Source organism: Myotis brandtii, unplaced genomic scaffold (assembly GCF_000412655.1).
Source record: "Myotis brandtii unplaced genomic scaffold, ASM41265v1 scaffold36, whole genome shotgun sequence".
In the NCBI taxonomy this organism is placed as follows: Eukaryota; Metazoa; Chordata; class Mammalia; order Chiroptera; family Vespertilionidae; genus Myotis; species Myotis brandtii.
In genome coordinates this window covers 1,861,408-1,885,924 of record NW_005363836.1, presented here as the reverse complement: position 1 = coordinate 1,885,924, position 24,517 = coordinate 1,861,408, and the positions used below count along the sequence as shown (strand labels likewise).

The following is a 24,517-nucleotide window of genomic DNA, read 5'->3' as shown; positions in this document are numbered from 1 at the left end:
TGCACCTGAATCCTGTATAATTGTGTTAACCAATGTCACCCTAATCAATTCAATAAAGAGGAAATTTTATAAAAAATTTAAGTTGAACACAAACTTTCAATCTACTTCCAACTTCTGTTTTGTTTTTATTTTTTATAGCTTTATTTATTAATGTATTTATTTATTGTTGTTTTACCACTTATTTATACATTCATTGGTTGATTCTTTTTTAAAAATATTTATTGTTGAGATTTTACAGATGGCCCTCTTTTTTTCCTGCATAGCTCCCCTCAACCCGGTTCCCACCCCACCCCAGGCCCTCACCACCCTATTGTCTGTGCCCATAGGTAATGCATACATGCATATAAGATCTTTGTCTAATCTCTTCCTGCACCTGCCCCATACACCGGTCACTCTGAGAATCGTCAGTCTGTTCCATTTCCATGCCCCTGATTCGATTCTATTCACAAATTTATTATGTTCATCAGATTTTTTATTCATTGATTTTTAAGATTCACTTCTTGATAGATATGTATTTGTTGTTCATAATTTTTATCTTTACACTGCTTTTCTCTTGCTGCTTTTAAGATTCTCTCTTTGTCTTTTGCTCTTGGCATTTTAATTATGATATGTCTTGGTGTGGTCCTCTTTGGGTTCCTCTTGTTTTTGGTTCTCTGTGCTTCCTGGACTTGTAAGTCTATTTCTTTCTCCAGGTAGGGGAAGTTTTCTGTCATTATTTTTTCAAATATGTTTTCAATATCTTGCTCTCTCTCTTCTGGCACCTCCATAATTTGGATGTTGTTATGCTTGAAGTTGTCCCAGAGACTCCTTACACTATCTTCATATTTTTGAATTATTTTTCCTTTTTGCTCTTCTGGTTGGGTATTTTTTGCTTCCTCATATTTCAAATAATTGATTTGATTCTCAGCATCCTCTAGTCCAGTGGTCGCCAACCTTTTGGACCTCAGAGACCACCTGTGGTCAATGGTCTAGTCTACTGTTGAATCCCTGTATAATATTTTTTATTTCAGTCAGTGTAGCTTAATTTATGACTGGTCCTTTTCCATTTTTTTTGGCATACTCACTAAGATCCTTGAGAGTCTCACTAAGTCCCTTGGAGGTTTCTAGAAGATTCTTGAATAACCTTATAATGGTGGTTTTGAACTCTATATCCAGTAGTTCACTTTCTTCCATTTCTTTCATTTGTGACATGTTTTTTATCTCTGCATTTTGGCTGCTTCCCTGTGTTTGTTTCTATGTGTGTTGGGTAGAGCTGCTAAGTCTCCTTGAGTTGATACAGTGGCCTTGTGTAGTAGGTATCCTGTAGGGCACAGTGGCTCAGCCTCCCTAATCACCTGAGGTGGACACTCTAGGTCTACCCTTTTGTTGGCTGTGCATACAGTCTTGTTGTAGTTGAGCCTTGATTGCTGTTGGTGTCACTAGGAGGAATTGACCTCCAGGCCAATTGGCTGTGGGGACCAGCTTTGACTATAGTGGGAAAGCTGCTATGCAGGACACACCCTTATGGAGCAGGACTTGCTTCAGTGGGGCTTTGGTATTCACTGAGTCTGCCTCTTGAGTGTGTCACTTATGGATGTGTATGTAGAGTTGTAATCTGGTATGGTCTTACACTGACCACTGGGTACACTGGCTCTTGGGTTTCCAGGGAGGTGCAAAGTCAGCCACTGACTGGGCCCATCCAGCAGGATCTACAGAGACGTCTGCAGATTCTTCCTGTTTGTATTGGGTTTGGAAGTGCCCAGACAAAGCCCAGCTGTGAAGCAAGGCAGGCTGTTCCTGGTGCTAGGTCTTGGGCCTTTTATTGATAGGTTTGGGGCTACCTGACTCAGCTGCAGCTTGTTTGACAGGTGTTTAGCCTAAGCAAGGAAAGGCCATTAATATGCAAAAGCTGCAGTGCACAGCTTGGATGGGGTTATAAATTGGATGAGGCAGGGTCTCAGGGAATCACCAGGGTGGAGCAAACAGAAATGGCTGTCAGTCAGCTCTGACACTGTGAAGGTTCCAGCACAGGAACAATGACTGCTGCGAGCATCTCCTTCTGAAAGCAAGCTGCTCTTGAGTTCCTGCTTAGATGCCAAACAGTCCAGTTTCTCCTCATATGTTTCTGGGTCCCCCAGAGACTCGCCCAGCATGGGAGCTCAGAGGAAGCAGGAGCTTGTAAGTTAAGTTCATGGTGCTGGCCTTTTAAGAGGAGCACTTGGGTCTCCAGCAGCCTTTGTGTCACTGAGCCCCAATCCACACTGGTTTTTATAGCCAGTAGTTCTTAATGTCTGTAGGGACTTCTTTTCCCAGCTCTGGGACCGTGGGCTGAGAGTCTGGTGTGGGTTGGGACCCCTTGCTTCTCCCAGAGGCCTCAGCAGAGAGGATCCCCCTCCTGATTAAAAAAGCAGCACACCTGGGTGCCAGAACAGCCTGTTCTGCACCTCTTCCTCCCAGAGGCCTCAGCAGAGAGGATCCCCCTCCTGATTAAAAAGCAGCACACCTGGCTGCCAGAACAGCCTGTTCTGCACCTCCGCATCTCCTACCAGTTTCAGTGTGCTTTCTTCTTTGTTTCTCTCATTGTAGGACTTCTATGCAGCCAGCTTTCCGGCGATTCTGGATGATGGTTGTTCTGTACTTTAGTTGTAATTTTGATGTGGTTGTGCGAGGCGGCAAGTACAGGTGTTTGCCTACACCTCTATTTTGGTTCTCTTTCCCCAACTTCTGTTTTTGGAAAGTTCCTGATATTTTACAATCTCTTTCACTGGTCACACAACAAATTATTATAAACAAAATAATAAAATCTCATATATCCCCAATTAAAGTCCAATTAGGACAGAGATATTCTATGATTTTGTATGAAATCTAGAACTTCTGTCCTTTACTGTTTTTATTTATGGTGTCATATTGATGATGAGAGTAATTATAATGTTATAATAATTATTTACTGTAAATTAAACAAGTTTACATTTAGACGAATAACATATTTCTTTATTACTCTACTATGGTCATAAATACTTTAATAATATCACAGAAGTCCAAAATGCTTATAAATATTCATAGTTACTTAAAATAATTGAATTGATTTAACACATTCGCTCCTTTGTAAACACATCATTTAAATTAAATTTCTAAATAAAGTGTTTGAGCTCAGCAGGTGTCTCTCAGTGGTTGACCATCAACCTGTGAACCAGGAGATCAAGGTTCAATTCCCTGTCAGGGCACATGCCCATTTTTTGGGCTTGATCCCTAGTGTGGGGCATGCAGGAGGCAGCCAATCAATAATTATCTCTCATCAATGATGTTTCTATCTCTTTCTCCCTCTTACTTCCTCTCTGGAATCAATAAAAATCTATTAAATAAAGCATTTGAGAAAGTTTGGAATACAGTATATAGAAAAGTAACATGCATCTAGAATAAATAGTAAGTTATTTTAACTCTTGTTTTTTCTATGCTAGAGCATATTGGACATACCATAAGACACACTGCTTGCTTTGTCGTTCAGAAGTCTCAATAGAGTCCTTCCCACCTGTGTGCTTGTGGATCATTTACACACAATCTGTAACCCAGGAAGAGATACCAGAACCAGATGGTCTTAAGATGCCTGAGATAACAGCATTGTTCCCAGTCCCTGCCACCCAACATAGAAGCATCTCTTTTCTCTTCCATTTTCCCTTAGCCTGATGCACCTGGAATGAACCCAAACCCTTCCCCAGCACCATGCCTTATTCTGGATATAGAGCTGACAATGTCTACATTTATGTTGTCCTACTTTGAGGTTATTAATAGTGTTTCTCCATTATAAATAGCACCGGACCAAATAGCTTTGTGCATAAGTTGTTCTACATGTTTCACATTAAAATAAACCAATATGAAACCAATCTTTGCCGATTTGAACCCAGAAGGCATAGCTATTAAATATGTGTTACTCATGTAAAATGGTAAAGAAAAATGTGGAAAATATTTATCTTATCTTAGTTACATTCCTATCTGCCTCCTTCTCTTAATTTTAAGTTCCTTGAGGGCAAGGATTATGCTTTGAAATTTCTACATTTGCTGTGTGTCCAGAATTAACCTTTCATACATTCGGTAGAACTCTTAAACAGAATGGACAAATGCTTTGAATATTCAGTGAAGCAGCATCTGTTTTTGCCTCCACAAACTACAGTGCATGTGAAAGATTTCCTTGCCTCCACCTCCCACCCTAACACACAGTATCTGGTGTTAACAGGTGACGCATTCTGGGGAGAAGAGCCTTACCAAGGGATTTCCCTTACTTACCTCCTCTTTCCATATGTTCCTTCCCTGTAGCATATCCTGAATCATGAGGCCCCGAGAGGTGATTGCAATCACTGAGATGACATGCCACACCTGGAATTCAGTACTCTTCCCTTACCAATTTCCCATAACTAAATGTCAAATCTAAATTTATGGCTAAGAAATTCTGTTGTTTCTTTGCGAAGTCAAATATTGTGCTTAATATCAGTGTACCATTCATGTTTACTGCTTAAAATACAGGCAGATGCATAAGGTGAAACTAAACTACTTTAAAATCTGATAGAATTGACAAAATAATGTAATTGAGAGGATAGGATGTATGGTCTTATGACACTTCATCATTTCTCTTAAATATCCACACAACTTCTGTCTAAAGTTGAAACAGTTATGTGTTTAAAATATATAAATAAACTAACCATCCTAGGCTGATCTCTGTGTACTATATTCCATATAAAGGAGAAAGTACTAAGTAACTTTTTCTTTTTTTATTAATAGTATGCATTAGTATATATGTATTTGTGTGTATATGCATTTGTGTATATTTGTATATTCTCACATATTTACACATGTATTTCATAGTTTGCCATATCAAATTTATACCTACATCCACATAGCTAATGGTATTCCTATTTAATGTTGTAAATTTATTTTTATTAACTCTTCTGTTCACCAGTAATAGATAATTCACATTTTTTCCTATTTTCTGTCTATAGTATCTTAATGTCTATATTTTTGTTCTGTGTCAGTTAAGCTAAAAAGAGTACCTGTTTAAAATGGTTTTTATTTTTTTATTTGCCTGAGAATAGCTCACTGAAGAGCTTAATGATAACATGTTTTAAATGCTCATTAAAAATATGTCATTTAGAAACAGTTACAATAGTATATCACTTAAGAATAAGCATTTTCTTCAATCATAGCAACAGTTACATATAATCAAATGCTTTATACCCATAATAATTATCTTAGATTTTTCTTATAGCAGAGTTATGATTTCATTTAAAAAATCAAAGATGATATTCACAGGATAGGTAATTTAATTTATCCTTAAGATAGATTTTAGTTACTGTTTTTTTAAATAACTGTCTAAATATCTCTTGCATGAAGAAACTCTAACAATTAAAATATTTCAGTAAAAAAAGCATATTTTTCTAATAGTTATCAAGGTATCTTAATTGACATTGGGAGGCAACCAGTGGATGTTTCTCTCAGTACACTATAGTTTTTATATAGTAAACCAAAATGTGTATTATAAGCCAGTAATACACTACCAAAGTGATGAAGTTCTGAGAGCAGTTTAAGGTATGGGAAAAGGGCAGTACTGAAATTAAATACAACATGATATGTCTTTTAAGGCATCTAAAAATAATAGCTAATAATGTCAAGTACTTTTCTAAGTCCTTTAACGTGTATTGACTTATAGAATGCTCCCAGCAGCTACATGGGGTTTGTATTATTACCTCCAAGTTTCAGATGAAGACACTGAGTCTGAGATACATTAAGTAACTTGCCCTAGATAACTCACTAGCCAGTAGAGGACCCAGGATTCATATCCATGTTGTTAGAGGTTTAAATAAGACCATTTGGTATTTGAGAGAGTAATGGACCTTTTAATCCAGGAAGTTAATTTAAGGATTTTTCTATCCAACTTTCCCAACTTGTATTCCATGGTCTGTAAACTTTTCACCAAATGCTGCTGGGATAAAAGCTCCCATAGTCCAATACATCAGAGACAATAAAAAAATACAAAATAGTATTTTCCCCTTTACTCTTGAGAGGTATAGTGGGCATAACAGAGGCTCTAAGAAATCCAAAAGCAAAGAACTGTTTCAACCAGTGGTTTCCAGCCATCACTGACAAGAAAACTCTTGTGGAACACAAGTGTCACAGCCCCTAGTAATAGTGTCCCTTAGAACATAAATGCTGGCAATCTCCAGCCCTACTATTCAGCAGATAGAAAATTGAGGCCCAAAATGCCTTTGAGAACCTGGAATCTTACTTCCCAGTCCCGCATATGTTTTTATCTTACTCAGCTTTTGAATCAAGATATAGGCACAACTGTTTTAGCTTAAGTTGCTTCTAAATTTCCACTTTTGTTACTCTTTTCAACAAGAAAACCATCATTATGGTGAAGATACATGGATAGAACAGATTGATTATGAATACTCCAGTTTATTTAATACAAAATATCCACAATAACCCTATCGGTTTCTGCTCAGTGGTTAGAGCGTTGGCCTGTGGACTGAAGTGTCATGGATTCAATCTGCTCAAGGGCACATGCCTTGGTTTCAGACACAATCCTTAGCCCTGGTTTGGACACAGGTGGAAGGCTACTAGTGGATGTGTTTCTCTCACATCAATATTTCTCTCTCTCTCTCTCTCTCTCTCTCTCTCTCTCCCCCTCTCTCCCACTCTCTCTGAAAATCAGTGGAAAAAGAATATCCTTGGGTGAGGATTAACAACAACAATAAAAAATATCCACAATAAAACTTTAATTTAAGCAACACTTAAACATTTTTGTTATTAAATATTACACATCTAAAATTTAGAAAAAAATAAAACTAACCAACTAACAAAGAAAACTCTGGGAGAGTCTTGAGGAGCTAGAGAATCTATCTTTGGGGTACTGATCATGATCATAGGCCATAAGTGCATTTCACCACCCCAGCTTTAGTGCATGAGATCATGGAGTTATCATATATAGCTCAACAGAATTTTATATATTTTTTTCTGACCACTGCATGTTTTACCATTTCAGTTCCTCCGAAGATATATGACATCTCAAGTGATATGACCATCAATGAAGGAACCAATGTCACCCTAATTTGTTTGGCCACTGGGAAACCAGAGCCTACCATTTCTTGGCGGCACATCTCCCCGTCAGGTAAAGCAGAATTATGCCAGTGTTGTTTGTGCTGTTCACTATTCTCCTTTAACCTCACTTGTTCCAAACTTGAGTCAATTTATTCTCTTACATCTTATTCATGAGGTAGGCAGGACGCGTATTTTTATACTTATTCTTTATACCTAAATATGCTGTCGCTCACAAACGTTAAATGAACATTTCCTGTCAGAGCCTGGAATAGAACCCGTGTCTCATGATTCTTAGTCAAGGTTATTTTCATTTCAGTATCCTGGAGAATTGCACATCAATAGACAAAAGGCCCAAATGGAAATATTCCAAGCGAAATATTTTCGTTGACATGTGTAAGGCTTTTTATTCTGTCCGCATGCACATGTTAATAGGCCATCATGAACGGCTAAGGTAATCAGGGGGAAATCACATTATACAAATTATGAGGTTGCTGGGTCTAATTTGAAAATGCAGTTCAGAATCAAGGATCTGGTAGTTAGAATTACATTTTCAGTGATGAAGGGATCTTAAAACCCAAGAGTTTAAGCGACTTGTACAAGACCATGTACCTCTGTGGAATTAAGGGGCGTGGCATGAGGAGGGGAAGTTCACCCTAGGAAACTGAGGATAATCATCAAAACACTTTTGTTTTCACAGCAGCGACTCTAACAGAATCATCAACTTGTGTCCGATTTTAACATTTGAACTATATAGCTTTAAATTTACCATGGAAGTGAAGGCGGTGCTTTTAATGAGCAGGATGCCACAACATTTCAGATAATGAAAATTGATTTTTATTTGTTCTATATTTTTAGTGGAAATAGTTTCAACAAGGCTATTGTGATGAAAATGCTTTTAAAGAAATCAGAAAGACACATTTTATAGAGGCATAGGAAGAGGACAGCTGGAACATCTATTTGATCTGCTAATGCTTTCTTTAATATCACTTATCCTTAAGTGTCTTTCAGTTTCCTCATTTATGCAGTAGGTCTGATGAGACTTACTCACATCATATGCTTAGTATTACTATTAATGTGAGAAGGAAATCAATATAACAGCAGTATACACTTATATGATATGCATTATGGCCTCTATAATGTTTCTAAAGCATGAGTGCGCTCTTGACTGCAAACACTTCACTCTCTAGAGTCGCTACAGGATCATAAAAACTGGCATGTGAGCACTGAATTAGTGACAGGGCTCTCTGTGGAGTGTGAAACAAATGCAGGACTAACAGTTGGGATAAATGTGTTCCTATCGCCAATTCCCTAGTCATCAGTGCAACCAGTGCTAGCGCGAATCGCTTAGCCTCGGTTATTCTCAGCTAGTTTCCTACTTTCCAAAATCAAATGATAATAATCCCTGGCTATTGTGAGACTGCAAATAGATACTAGGCCTAAACGTGCTTTATAAAGTATAAGATGATATGCAAATGTATGACTGATTCTTAATCATCTTCCCAGGGATTTAAATCTGATATGGAAATATATTTTTTGTAAGAACGAGGCACAGAATCTCCATCTTTATACAATTTAAGATTAATATGTTGGATTTAACTCTCCTGCTTTGCAGTGCTTGTTATTATGCATAGTCTTCTTTTTAAAGTGCTTGGGTACAGTTTAGTTTAATTAAATAGCATGAATATTGGTTAGTGAAGTTATTAGAATAATGATAATGGATAACATCATGAAGCTGAAAGAAGACAGATTGGGTTTATAAGTTAAACTGTACATAGATTTGTTTTCCTGTTCCTGCCATACAGAGCAAATTAGAAAAATTAGCATAAGTATCAACTATTATCCAATAAATAGCTAGACATGGCTGATATTTTTATAAATGCTTCCAATATTTTCAAATTATAATTTGTTAACTATCTATATTTAAATGTGCAGAACTGTGGAGTTCCTGCTTTAAGTAACATGCCTGATAATTCTATTAGCTTTTGTCCATTTATATATTTATATTTGAATGCTAAATTGTAAAATTCATATATGTTAATGTTTTACCTAAGAAATATCAATATTTTGTATATTCTCTCTTTTTTAATTTTGCTATTTCATGAAAGAAATGTAGCTCAAAACAGCAGTCACCATATGAGCAAAGTTTAGTGTTAAAAACAGATACACAGTTGATCCTTGAACAATGCAGAGGTTAGAGGTGCTGGCACTGTGCATCCCAAAATCCACTTATAAATTTTTACTCCCTCAAAAATTAACTTATCCTTTGGTTATTTAGGGGTATTGATTCTAGGATCCCACCCCCCACCCTGACAGCACCAAAAGTTTCAGGCCCTATGTAAAATGGCCTAGATCCATGCGTATAGTGGGCCCTCTATATCTGTGGACTCTGAAGCACTCATCAAAATTAGCACAGGGAACTTATTGACAAAAATCCACATATAAGTGGAACCATGAAGTTCAAACCCTTGCTGTTCCAGGGTCAACTGTCCTCCCTGTCAACATTGGAAGAGATGTCTAGCTTTTGTACCTGTGTGATTTGTTTCGATCTTTTTACCAATACCTTTGGTAATTTTTGCCAACTCATTCATGGTCTATTTCCATTTTTAAAATTAACAAGAAATATGTAGTAACAGAATGATAACTCCACAGAGCTTCTCCCTAATCTACAGAAAACTTAGGTTGTGTGTTCCACCACATCGCAGACATTAATCACCTGAGGCCATTGGAGTTGCTCTTTCACTTCTTAGTTCAAACAACTCAGCATATTTTCCTAAAACTCATCTCTCCTGAGAACTGTCTTGGATATATGAGTTTCCTTAGAGTTTACATATACCAGTGATTTCTTTCTATTTTCTCTAGTCTATAGTCAGAGATTGATTTCAAATTTATATTTAAAAATTATCGCAGTATCATTTAAAGAACACACTATATCCTTTATTCAGTTTCATTCATGATCATTTTTCCCAATTGCTTCATCATTTGCTATGTGTAGAATATGTAGAAAAATACATGTATTATATTTTCATTCCTGATCATTTTTACTTCCTCAAAACTTAACTTGTTCCTTGGTTGTAACAGGAGTATTGGTTTCGGGATCACCACCACCCCCAGACACCAAAATTTGCAGATGCTTAAGTCCGCTATATAAAATAGGGGACTTAAAAGATCAGCGCATACAGTGGGCCCACTGTATCTGTGGATTCTGAAGCGCTAATCAAAATTTTCACTCATGATCATTTTCCCATTTGCTTCATCATTTGCTATGTGTAGAATATGTATGAAAATACATGTATTATATCTTTTCATTGAATTGTTTGAAAGCAACCTGTATTCATCATGCTCTCTCCTCCCCAGTTATTTCCGTGTGCATTTCTGAAGAATTAGGACATTTATTACATAACCACAGATGTTCATACATCTAACATTGTCATTATACTTGTATTTCACTGCTATCCATCTTCCAATTCTGGCAAGTGATCGAATAGTGTCCTTTATGGAATTCTTTTTTCTCTTGTATGGAATCCAAGTTTTGTATGTAGTTGTCATATCACTTTAGCCCTCCTTAGTCTGGGGACTAATTCTTTATCTTTCTTTGTCATTACTGAACACTGATATTTTTCAACAGTGTGTTTAAAACAGAATATTTCTCATTTTGGGTTTGGCTCATTTCTTCACTATTGCATTCTAGTTATGCCCATCTGGAAATAAATAAATGAAGTTGTAACCTTCTCAAGGAATGATATCTAGAGGCACAGGATATCCATCTGTTCCTTATTTTTTATGTTAATTTCCATTACCCAACAAGATGTTGTCTTATTTCTGTACTGTGCAGCTATTTTTTCTTGCCCTATGCTACCAATAAGCAGTAGGGGAAGATTTTAAGATCATAACATACAAATATCTGCTACTTGTCCACCTTACACTTAGCATTACCGGTGATTCTTTTGTGAACCAATCTTTACCCTAATAATCATCAAAGAGGATTTTTTCAAGCTGAAGTACTTCTTTTACTTTCACCAATTAGCACTTGGCATTCTGCTGTCAACAAGAACCTCATTTCCCCCTGTTATTTATTTATTTATTTATCTACGTATTATGACATAGACTTATGGATTCCTAACTTTTAAAAATTATTATAGTTCATTACTGCTCTAATTATTTTGATGCTCAAATTGGCCCTTATTTGGCCAGTGGGGTGACCTCATTCTGACTCTTGTGTTGTTGTGATATGTCCCATCATTTTTTTTAGCATTTTCATTTTTCCTTGATGATAAAATATGCCAGACTCATCTTGTGTCTTTCTTGCCCCAGCTCTGGAATCAAGCACTTCACTTACTGCAAATGATTAGAAACCATACACTTGGGGTTAGTATCATTACATATTGGTTTAAGAGAGCTAACAGTTAGTCTGACTTACAGCAAAATTATCAGAGACTCAGAGGCCTAGGCTACTTCCTGTGATGTTATAATAACCACAAGACCTTACATAACCTCAGTGCAAATGGTAGACTATATTTTATTTGGTTTTATCTAACAATTAGCATGGAACAGGGCCAGCAATGTTGTGTGTATACAAAAATGCTTATGGAATTAATAGTAAAAATATTTATATTAAGGAAAATATAAGTAGGAAATTGTTCTATTGCTGGAGATTTAAATAGGTTCATACATCCTTGTTCATAAGAAATCCAATTGTTTTAAGTAATCTCTGACTAGTTTCTTACCTACTCAGAAAATTTTTAAGGTTTTTCCCAAAGCCCTAACATAAAATTTATGATTTGTTCTTATTCTTATCAGTAATTTCTTATGCACCAGGTAGTACCAGAATAGCAGGGATAAAGATCATGAACTTTGATGACAATCAGAATTGAATTTAAGACACCGGTCTTCTCATACCAAGTGTAAGATCTTAGACAAAATTGTTAACCTCTTTAATTTTAAGTAATAAGTGATGATAAATTCATAGAAGTATTATGGGGATTAAATAGAATGGCATAGGGAATTGAAAAGAGTTCATAACTTAGAGCAAATATTCCATAATATTAACTATTAATGGACTACTCAAATGTGTTTAATGTTGACTAGATAGACTCTTCCAAGCCTGTTTTTGAAAGTGAGGGGGCTATTTACAGCTCTTAAATGCAATTCATATAACTGTTCTCGAATGAGTGTGTTATGAAGCCAAAAATCACTTCAAACTCCTGGAGAACATTGACAGTTTACATAAGCCACCTGATTTTGAATACAATGACAAAATAAACATTTTAACCACATATCATTTTATTAATAAATCTAGATTCAGTCAAAAAAATAGGAAAAGTTAAAAGATAAATTTTTAAATGATACATTACAGTTTACAAACCTGAGATATTTCTAAAGCCTCTGACAAATTTTCACTTACTAGTCATTGCTGTTTATCTTAATCACTGTTACCTAGTGTATTCCTATTCTTTGATATCTGAAATCTCCAGGTATGTTCTTACTCTATCCTGCTGCTATTTATTATCTGATGAAGATATTATTTTGGTTCTGAAGCTAAAATATGAGAGAAACAATGGCTGTATGTCTCAAACTCTTTGTTGTCTAATTTCCAATTGCCTCATGCCTTTTGGCAGGATATTCTCACCGTAATTATCCATAGGAGTTAAGACTATTACCTAACTCAATATAAGTTAAGGCACCTTTCTCCTGTTATGTTCTGGATTACATCTCTTTCCATTATTTTAGATTCTTATTTCATTAATATCCTCTTTAAACTCTTCTTTTCCTTTTGACTCCCACTGCCCAAATTTAAACTATTTTCTGAATGCAGTCTTTTGACATGGATCACTTTTGTTTAATAAAAAAAAATTATTAAGCTTTTATAAAGGAGAAAACAAACAAAGGGTCAGAGATGTAAGAATGCAAACAGAAAACCATGATTTTGAGATATTAAAAGAAGAAAACACTTCCTGGAGCACTGTGCAGTGAGCAATGTTAATCAGGTCAGATAAGAGCCAAATAGTTACCTTTGCATTGGGTTGTTTGGTGATAATGTGACAATGGGCCAGAAACCCAGTGGTGGAGGCTTAAAAGCATATGGGCAGTGAAGAACTAGATGTGAGGCAAAACTATGCATCCAGTTAGACTAGATCAGTGATGGCGAACCTTTTGAGCTCGGCGTGTCAGCATTTTGAAAACCCTAACTTAACTCTGGTGCCGTGTCACATATAGAAATTTTTTGATATTTGCAACCATAGTAAAACAAGGATTTATATTTTTGATATTTATTTTATATATTTAAATGCCATTTAACAAAGAAAAATCAACCAAAAAAAATGAGTTCGTGTGTCACCTCTGACATGCGTGTCATAGGTTCGCCATCACTGGTCTAGATGGAAATTTGATTTCTCTACTTTAACACACATTTTTTTTGCTATTAGGAATATCTTTTATCCCTGTATCCAATCCATAATAAAACTATTCTTAAGCATCCCAGGAAAAGTGGGGTGCTTTTTGTACCTTAGCTGCACCACTTGAGTTGAACTGTTTTTCAGAATTATAGTTGGTGGCTTTGTTTGTCTAAGGCAGCGGTTCTCAACCTGTGGGTCACGACCCCTTTGGCGGTTGAACAACCCTTTCACAGGGGTCGCCTAAGACCATCCTGCATATCATATTTACATTACAATTCATAACAGTAGCAACATTACAGTTATGAAGTAGCAATGAAAATAATTTTATGGTTGGGTCACAACATGAGGAACTATATTTAAAGGGCCAGAAGGTTGAGAACCACTGGCTAAGGCTTATGGGACAGGGGACTCTTTATGTTGGGAAACAGTGTCAGTTTACTATTGAATCCCATGGCTTAGCACAGGGCCAGGCACAAATTAGGCTCTGGAGACAAATTCTCTTAGCAGTCTTCATCTGTGCATGTCTTGCTTTGCCTTCATTTCTGAAGTATATTTGTGCTTGGGATAGAATACTGTCAGTCATCATTTAACATCGAATTAGCCATAAAATGGCCAAAGACATTATTTGGAAATCATGTGGATTAAAGTATAGAAACTGAAAGATAAAAGGCAATATTCCCTATGCTTTCCATAAGTATGCTTTCTACAAGTATTGCTATGGGTTTGTCTCCTCTATAAGATAAATAACATAAATTTTCAATCAGGAATACAATAAATTATTCAAAATGAAGAGATTTTAAGGCCTTTGAGATTACTAAAGGAGAGTTATTTCAGAATAAACACAATAAACAAGGTCAAATATTCATTAGACCATGGGTCAGGAGCCTAAGGTCTGTGGGCCAAACTGGCCTACAGTCTGTTTTCATAAATGGAGTTTTAGTTGTTGTTGGCATACAGTCACACTCCTTCCTTTGCATATTGTCTATGGCTGCTGTCATCTACATATATATGAAAGCCTAATATGCAAAGTACACCCCCCCCCCTCAGAGTTCGATTGCTCCTTATGACGTGTGCTGACCACCAGGGGGTGGCTCAGAATGAAGGAAGGCCCTGGCTGGCAGCCAACAGGTACTAGGGACCCTACCTGTGCATGAATTTCATGCACTGGGCCTCTAGTATTATAATAATAGAGTTGAGTAATTACACAAAACTTAAACTAGTTACTATCTGGTCCTTTAAGGATAAGTTTGCTGAGCCCTGCATTAAATATTTTAAAAGAGGTGCTTTACATTTTGTTTCACAGCTGCAAGACATACAAGTTTAATGTTAGCACATTAAAGCTTCTGTAACCTTTAAAGAGAATTAAATACATTCTTAAGAGAGAAAATGTTAATTACTAATTATCAGAAAAAAACACACATAAAAGACTGTAAAATGAAAGTTACTATCTAAAACTCATGTACACTACTGAAATCTGCTGTTAATAATCCTGATAATAATTTAAATCATCACAGGTATAATCTGGAAAGTACTACTTTCTATTATTGCTCTTGATTCTACTATAATTTCCTCTTGTGAAAGAAATACTTGAGTGCTGGGCCAACACGAAGAGTGTTATGATGAAGAGGCTGTGTGTGTGTGCTCCTTGCAAGCTGGCAGCCTATCGCCCTAACACTTAATTCTTTGAACATTTTCTCAGGTTTGCAATCCTGACACTACACTTTGCTATTTAATGTTAGGAAGAAAAAATTCAGTAAAATCAGCAATTTATGCTCATGCCATTTCAACAATACCAGATATTCCAATTACAAGTTATGCTTCCATTTCCATTGTAGAGCCACACTCTATGTAGAGCTTTGGGGAACTTCCATAATGACTTTACTAAAGGAAAATTATATAATGAATGAATCTACATAATGACGGCAAGTTAAACTTTTACCATGAGATTGCATACCAATAATTTATGTATGCAGTTATAATTGCCTCTTTGTTCTGAATCTGTCTTTATAGTAATTTTTTAGCCTTCATTTGTCTGTTTCTAAAGCCCCCTCTGCTTTTATTCAGTTAATGGTGGGCTCTCTGTATTCAGAACTGTTAATGCCTGCTATATGACTATAGAAAGCAAGAAAATATTCAGTGTTTTAAGACAAATCCAAGGCTAAACAATGGACCCGATGATAATGCCTACTATATGACTGTACATAGCAAGAAAATATTCAGTGTTTTAAGACACATATAAGGTTAAACAATGGATCTGATGGTACGATGCATTATTATAAAAAAATAATCCACTGTTCTAAGAGGAAAGTGCTTTATCCATAATGAAACAGGAAACAGGAATCCATCAAGCATCTCAAAGCATTTCATAATAGATCTGGATTTTGTCTCCCTTTAATGGAATAAATGTGGGGTTAAAGATTGGCATTAGGGTGTTTATATTCTAGGAATTAGGTTTTGGTAGAGTCTTTTTTTCTAAGTGATGTCAGTGGCATGTTGCATGTATTAGGGAAAGGTTTTACATAAATGGTTATGTCTAAACAAATTAGGGGCTTGTTTAAAGGTTCTGAATACAGAGAGCCCACCACTAACTGAATAAAAGTAGAGAGGGCTTTAGAAACAGACCAATGAAAGTTAGAAAATGCAGCTTTACTTTGGTTGTAAATGTCATGCTAATTCATGCTGAGGTAGGACTTCCTGGGTAAAAATTCCACTCATACTATTGAGATAGATCCCAAAAAGATGCAGAAAAAGCACCAGTAGGTACTGTGAATGTATAAAATGAACCCAAAAAGTATTTAAGTATTATTCATTAGCATTTAGTGTGTTCCAGGCACTGTTCTAATATATCTTAGGTTAACATATATTCACTAGTTTACATGTGAAGTATTATAACTTCATGTATCACATTCATGAGGAAAAAAGCATTATGTTCCTTTGAAGCCAGGGCAGTCAATGAAGGTACAACTTGGTTTTACTTCCCCATAAATGTATGATCATGTCCATCAAGGCTACATTTGTATGCAAACAAGGCCTACTGGAAGTTTAGAGCTGTTACAGGATAATTATGAAAATATACATAAATAATAAAAAGAAAATATGTTAATAATGATTTTTTAAAATCAAGACTCAAAATGTCCTTGACAATTATAGACATGAGCATATGTTTGGCTTGCAATAATTATTTATAGAGGAGTTATGACCTGCTATGTAAAGAAGCACTGCAACCATTTTTCTTCATTCAAATTGGATATGTTATTATTGCATTTTTAATTATACTCCAGCTTGTTTTAAAATTATATTTTTCTTGATTAATTTGACCATAATTAGGAAAAATTCTCACTAGTGTAAAATTAGAATGATTTTAATAATATTGGATTATAGATCAATAAAACTATGATAAACACTATTTATCTCATTATTTGGGTGCTCTCATTTTAACATCTATTTACCAGGCAAATATAGCTACATAGTAGGTTCTCAATAATTAACTGTTAAATGACAATGTTTTAGAATACTATAAATTCTTTACATGATCAATAAACTTATATTAACTGATTAATGTCTTAAAAATTAATATTACCATTAATTATTTTCATTTATAATAATTGTGAATCTATTATTCCCCAATGAGGTTGTAGAAAAAGCTAATAACATTTTTATAATTTCCAACTCTTATTAAGGCAACATAGCATAGTGCTTAAAAGGGCATGCTTAGTACTTGGACTTACTTGGCTTCAAATCCTTGCTCTGCCACTCACTGTGTCATCCTGGGCAAATTTCTTAAGCTCTCTGTGCCTCAGTTTTTTCATCTGCAAAATGGAGGTGACAATAATAATAATAAATAATCATACCACAGGGCAATGATATAAAGGAGATAGTACATGTAAGTATTTAAAGCAAACACAAATTAATTAAGAGTGCCAAATTCTAAGCTATTATCAAAATTTATTTCAGTTTATCTTTATGTAAAAATTGCTTGAGAACATATGATAAAAGATGTCAGTGATAAACACTGTGTTCTTATTTGATTAAAATCAGATAAATGCAATGTAATGATTGCATTCCTACACTAGTGAGATGTTATTTTGTAGTTGTCTCTACATAGAAAGTAGAAGAGAATTGTTTACTGAACAACTACCAGAATAACTTCTACAAACAAAGTTTTAATTATTTATTTGGGTTCTCATAAAAGGCTATTGATGAGAGGAAAGGACAAGAAACACAATGCATTAGAGGGATACCTTTGGGTTTTTCTTTTGCTTTACTTTTTGGTATAAAAAATGTATAAAAATGAAGAACAAAAGAAAAGTCTTTTAAACAGCTATATATTACGGAGAGGTTGCCCTCATAATAAAGGCCCAAGTCTCTCAAGAGTTCAATTTGATTACTAGCCTGAAAAAAGGCAAGATAAAGAATAAAAAGGATACTATGACCAGGAGAACATGAATAATAGTACTATGTTTTTCTGTTTATTATTATTATTATTATTATTATTATTATTATCATCATCATCAATAAGTTATCCTAGTACTATGCCACCCAATTTCAGCCTGTTAAAGTTTCCTAAAATTTATGAAATATTTTCTTTCAGAAGACAGTACTTTGACTCTTTATGGAAATGTTTCAAAGGGAATTTTGTCCTAAGGGAAGAAGTTCAACCTTCATGAAATGTCTCCTAGTATAATGCATAATGAAAATAACTCCTGAAATGTGGAGACTAATTTTGCCAGACTGACAAAAGAGGCAAAATGAAACTTTTATTGCATAAAATTTTATATGTACGCTTTGCCGAAGAAATTGTGATTTAAATAACTAGATTTATTGTGTATTTTTGTTTAACTCGGGCCATGTTTCTTTGTCATCTTTATAAATTTATATAAAGAATAGTCTTGCATAACTTGACAAATTGATAATAAGCCATGCTAAAGTCTTGAAAACTTGTCTTCAAAGTATATAGGATTATGAAGTTCATTGAAATAACTTTTTTATTTAGTGTGGGTTTTTTGTGTTGTTGGTTGTTTTTTTTTTGCCTTCCTTGTTAGCCAGTGGTGTTTTTTTTTTTTTTTTTTTTTTTTTTTTTTTTTTTTTTTTTTTTTTTTTTTTTAGTGTTTCCTTCTGCATTAGGTTTAAATTTAATCAAGTGCCAGCTGCATTGTTTCTGGACAGTGCTGAAGCCCTGAAGATGTATTATACCCATGCATCATCATAGCATTGTCATTCAGACGATATATTAGTGTAATACATCTTCAGAGCCCTCAAATGAGAAGCTGTCTAGAAGGAATGGGGCGAGGAGCAAATTCAATTCAATTACAGGACAAAAGAACCGACTGAAGAGAAGGAGAGAACTCTCTGAGCAAGACTCTCCGTGGAGTTTATTACAACCGGGTATTTCATGGAAATATATACCATTTTTTTCTTTTGTGACATGACAAGGAATAATTATGGATTTTGAACACGCATCTGTAATGATAAAGGCTTCCCTACCCTGTGTTTGAACAGTAGAGGACTGGTGGTTTGCGGGGAAACATTGCATTGATTTGGGGGAAAGTTGTATAAGCAATGCTATTCATTTAATAGATAAACCTACAGTATACAATTAACCTAGAAACTGATTTATTAAAATGGGGTAGGTATGAAAAATATTTATCTTTCAAATAAAGTCTATATTGGCACTTTTTAAATTTTCAGACACAAGTAAAGATATATAATAGCTGACTGAAAGGTGATCAGCAGGCAACACATGAGAAAATCAACAACTCTTCTTAGCCAGCTCCTAACTATTTCCACTAGATTGAGTTGTCATGAGTGATCAATAAGTTTTATTGCAAGGGTAAGTTTTTCTTAGATATATCTCATATGTTAAAAAAACACACAGAGAAACTCTTAATTTCATCATAGTACAAGCACATCCAGGGTTTCAAGTGTTCCGCCTGGCTTACACGTTTTACAAAAAGTAGATTGTTTAAGTAAAACATCCCTAACTCATCACATAATGGTTATATTTTGAATATTTATTTTAAATGTATTTTCTTCTAATATCATCTATTGAATACTCACATGCTATACAGTTTGCTAAACATTGAGTATACAGTTGTAAGAGGAAAATGTACAGCTGCTACCTTTAAGGGATTCGCAATCTTGTTGCAAAGAGTCAGGTAAAGAGGGAGACAATATCCACTGACCGGTTTGGCTCAGTGGATAGAGCGTCGGCCTGCAGACTCAGGGGTCCCAGGTTCGATTCCGGTCAAGGGCATGTACCTTGGTTGCAGGCACATCCCCAGTAGGGAGTGTACAGGAGGCAGCTGATCGATGTTTCTCTCTCATCAATGTTTCTAACTATCCCTCTCCCTTCCTCTCTATAAAAAAATCAATAAAATATATTTTAAAAAATGTCTAAATATTAAAAAAAAGAGGGAGACAATAACACATTTACTAAAGACTGAACACAATGATAAGACATCTCTCTCTCTCTCTCTCTTTACTATGAGGGTACATTTATTAAAGCTGGGTATAGTTAAACAAGGAAAGGCTTAGCATAAAGCAACAGTAGAGTTGAGGCTGGGCTGCCTTAACTCACGGGAAGTCAGAGTAAGGGGGGCCTTAGGGACAGGTTCAGGGAATTGGCCTGGAACTTGATGCTGCTGCCCATTGCTCCCCTGGTTGCAAGTCTTGTGGGGACCCTTAGAGTTAGGAGATGCTTGCCTGTGGGGGAAGGAGAGAAGGAAGAGAATGGTGAGGGCTGCTCCCCATAGGGAAAGCTTACACAATAAGGCATCTTTGAAAAGTTATCTTCTAAACTGAACCTTGAAGTTGAAGAGAGGGAGGCTGCTGTGTGTAGCAGCGCTGTGGCGAGCACGGCATTCGTAAATGCTTGAAGGCAGCAAAGAAGTTGGTGTGCTCTAAAACAGAAAGCCTGGAACTAGCTGGTAAAAGGGGGAGAGTGGCTTAAGGACAGGTTGGAAATTAGCTGAGAGTTCATATCAACTAGGGATTGATTGTAGGCCATGGTGAGGAGATAAGATTTTCTTTTCTAAATGCAAAAGGAAACCATGGTGAATTTTTGAGCACAGAAATGGCATGGCTTGCTGCTAATCTATAGAAGTTTGTGGTGCTACGTAGAGAACAAATTGCAGGGAACCTAAATCAGAAGAAGCAGGAGACCATTTAAGAAACCACTGTTGCAGGTGAAGTGGGAAATTATGTTGACTTTAACAAGGGTGATTGCAGTGAAGATGAATAAAGTAGGTGAAAGCCATATTATACAGGTAAAATCAGAAGACTTGGAGAGGTGGGAGATGGGCAATAGATTTTAGCTTCCTGGCTTTCTCAACTTGGAGAATGGGCATGTTGTCAACTGAGGTGAGGCAAACCAGGAGAAAAATATATTTTGGAGAAAAATTAAAATTTTGATCATTTTAAGTTGTAAGGCATATTAGACATGCAAATTGAAATGTCAATGAATGATTTGATATATGAGGCTCATTCTTAAGGAAGAGGCCAGAATAAGAAATAAGACTTGTCATGAGTATAAGCCTGTATATGGAGGAAAGTAGAGAGACACAAGAAGGTCGCCCATGGTCAATGAGAATTTGGAAAACAAGAGAGCAATGAGACTTAGGAAGGGTTCCTAGACTGAGAGATGAAGACCTAGAAGAATAAAGCTCAGAGAGGAGATTGTTTTAATAATTAGAACAAATATCTAATGAATTGAAATGTAAGGAGAGGAATAATAAGATACATACAGAAAAGTGTCTATTGTGTTTGGCCATGTGGAAATTACTCTGATGTTGATAAAACTGTGACACTATGGGAAACGAAGCCAGATAGGGTGGGTTAAATAAGGAATGAGGTGTGGTGTGGAGAACCAGTGGAGAAATTTTATCTCTTTCAAGAAATTTTTAGTGACAGGAGGAGAGTAATGGGATGTTTCAACTGTTGTATAAGGTTTAAGAGACAGAATAATATAACAAACCTGTTGTCCTTATCATCTGACTTCAACAATTATCAATGCATGGCTAATTTTGTTCATCTGTGTTGCCTTCTCCAACTTAAAGGAGGTTCTTTTAAACCACAAAAATGTTTATGTTAAAAGGTTCATTAGTAATAGTAATTGCCGAACGTTTAAACTCCAATAGATCATAAAAACAAAACACAAGTAGTAGCGGTTGTAAAAGTGGTGTCTCCTTCTTTATGCTTTGTACCTCAACCCAAGGTCATCAACAGTGCACAGAGAGCTAAAAACTCACAGGTGTGGATTGTGTGCTGGTCACAAGCTCCATTCCCTCAGCTCTGTCCTCGCAACATTCCTGTCAGTTATGAGTAGCACCAAGTTTCTCAGTTCCAGCTCTTTCAGGAAAGCTTCTATTCTCCTCTTTTTGATAACATGCCCTGTCTCTTAGTTCTGTTCCATTGCTTTGTCCAGAAATTGTGTGTGCTCTATGCCCAATTCATCACCCCAGGCATCTGCTGCTCTGAATGGCACCAGCCTGAAAATGTCACCTGGCTGTGCTCTATGCCCAATTCATCACCCCAGGCATCTGCTCTGAATGGCACCAGCCTGGAAATGTCACCTGGTAGTTTATTGCTCAAAGGAATCACTATTCTTTTCCTTTCCTTTCTTTCTGTAACAGAGGTGCAGCCTTCATAAAAGGCAGCCTTTCTCTTCCCAGGTGCTCTCTTGCTCTGCAGCCATCTCACATTGCCAAATGTTCCTATCACCATTCAGAAATGTTACAGAGCATATGTTGGATCCACAGAGTTAAATCGGGAAGAAGGAAGTGATTTGGTGTAGTTTCCAGATGATTAGAGAAAAAAAAGGTTACAATCTACACACCTGTTGATTCTGATGTGTACAGTAAAAAGTATACTGGCTCACTCTGAATACAGAAAATAATCAGTCAAATACAACTTGAGTCTATAAGCCAAAAAGTAAACTTTTTAAGATGGTATATTTGGTGAATTTGATAGATTCTTAAATTTGTGTTGAATCTCTCAAATATTGCTTGTGATAAATTGAGTCCATGTACGGTCCAAGACTATAATCTGAAAGAATTAAGGTGGATTTAAAATTCTGATTTAGACAGTTTGATAATGGAATTAGATACCCACCTTTACCAGGTTTCAGTATTCAAGTTTATCCTCTCTAGGATTTCTTTCTACAGATGGTGGGGTAATCAGATGTAAGGGGTTGAATAGAATATGATTTCTCCAAACCCCACTAAAGCAAAGAAGGACACATGTTGAGCTTGTTAAGGCCCTGACATAATTATCTTTAATCATGAGGTCTAGACTAAACATCAAACATGCCTGGATTAAGATATGCAATTGAGATTGTCTTAGCATCAGTTTTCTTATGCACTCTTTTCAATTTTATTATTTTTAAATTATTTTTTATTTATATCTCTAAAAACATTCACGATCTTGAAACCTATCTATGATAGGTGATATAGACCTACTATGTACATGGGAAAAGCCCATCTTCAAAATACAAACAAGGGTATATATAATCACTAGGAAATCAGTGGAGTAATTTTGTTAACAGTTCACAAGCAAAGACAGTATTGGTGTCAGTGATTCCCTATCATGAATGGTGAAAGGGGCAGTATGTACCTCTGTGATTGCTAATAGAGATGCATATTATTATTTTGGAAGTATTCAGATATGGTCCCAAAACTGAGATTTAACAAACCCACTAACCAGGGCCTACATTTGAGGATCCATATTGGTACAGGAATATCTCTGCTACTGTAAAAAATCCATAAGAGCTGAATACACTTCTATCTTTGTCTCCATTGTGTTTTCAATATAGTAGGTGCTTAAATTTTTTGACTGAATCTTAAAAATTGAAATATGTTTCTGGTGACTTTGGGTAATAATTTTATCTCTTCTATTTCCACTAGCAACAATAATATCAGCAATATCCTTTTAGGTGAGCACTTATTATCCGCCATGCAATTTATATTCATTTCCTTAAGTAAACCTCAAAAAGAAAACACTCTATCCTATAAGTGGCATTATTTCCATTTAAAATCTAAAAAAACCTGGGCTTTAATATTTAGTAATTTTCCCCAGAACTACAATAGTATGTTTCAGAGTTAAAATTCAAAATCAATTTCAATAGACCCCAAAGCCCAAGCTATCATCCATCACTAAAAAGAGCATATAGGGTATGAAGTATTGGCTACATGGAGTTGCTAATAATAGAATTAGAATTTCTGGTTTATGGGCTTACTGTTATAGAATAGTGTTAATCTCAAAATGGACATGATTTTCTGGAACAATTTCTAATAATGAGAGCTATTGTAAAATGAAGTCCAGACCCTATTAGGTAGTAAACTCCCTACTACTGAAATAGTAATAAAGAATGTATAATCTCTTATGAGGAATATTACCTATGAATGTGAGAGAATGCACTAATGATTGATACCATAATATTGCATTTATAGGCCAGTGTATTAGTCAAGGTTCTCCACAGAAACAGATACAATTATATATTTTAGATATAATATACATATTGTATATACAATGTATATGTAATCAACTAGCCATTTTTACATAGCACTGTCTTTTATTCTAAATGTGTACCCTGTTTTCTTTTTTTTACTAACGTACCTTTTTTACAAAATAAAAGTGAGAACAAGTGGTAAAATTTTGTTTAATATATACATATATGATATTATAATATACTAGAGGCCCAGTGCATGAACTTTGTGCACGGTGGGAGGGGGGGTCCTACAGCCCGACCTGCACCCTCTCCAATCCAAGAGCCCTCAGGAGATATCCTACTGATGGTTCTCTTCTCTGCTCTCTGCAGGGCCTACCTGCTCCACACCACAGCGATGGGAAAGCAGGCCCTGCTGGGTGCTGCCTGCGGGCCTCGCTTGCCTGCTGGGCTCACTTTGCCAGGGTGACGCCGCCAGTGTCCTGCCCCAGCCGCTATGGGAGCTGCCATCTTTGTCGCAAGTGGTAGTTAATTTGCATATTACTCTTTTATTAGATAGGATAATATATTAAAATTATAAATTTTGTAATTTAATTAACTTATAAAATTTTCTTAG

The 24,517-nt window shown here is 35.8% G+C and overlaps 1 protein-coding gene across 1 annotated transcript in view; it reads left to right on the top strand.

Moving 5' to 3' along the window:
• The window catches only part of NEGR1 (neuronal growth regulator 1), an 893,286-nt gene that overhangs the window by 476,765 nt on the left and 392,004 nt on the right, over positions 1-24,517 (top strand). The window contains exon 3 of the mRNA XM_005871913.2: positions 7,013-7,138. Within this exon, the coding sequence (XP_005871975.1) occupies positions 7,013-7,138 (126 nt within the window). The remainder of the gene's footprint in view (positions 1-7,012; positions 7,139-24,517) is intronic.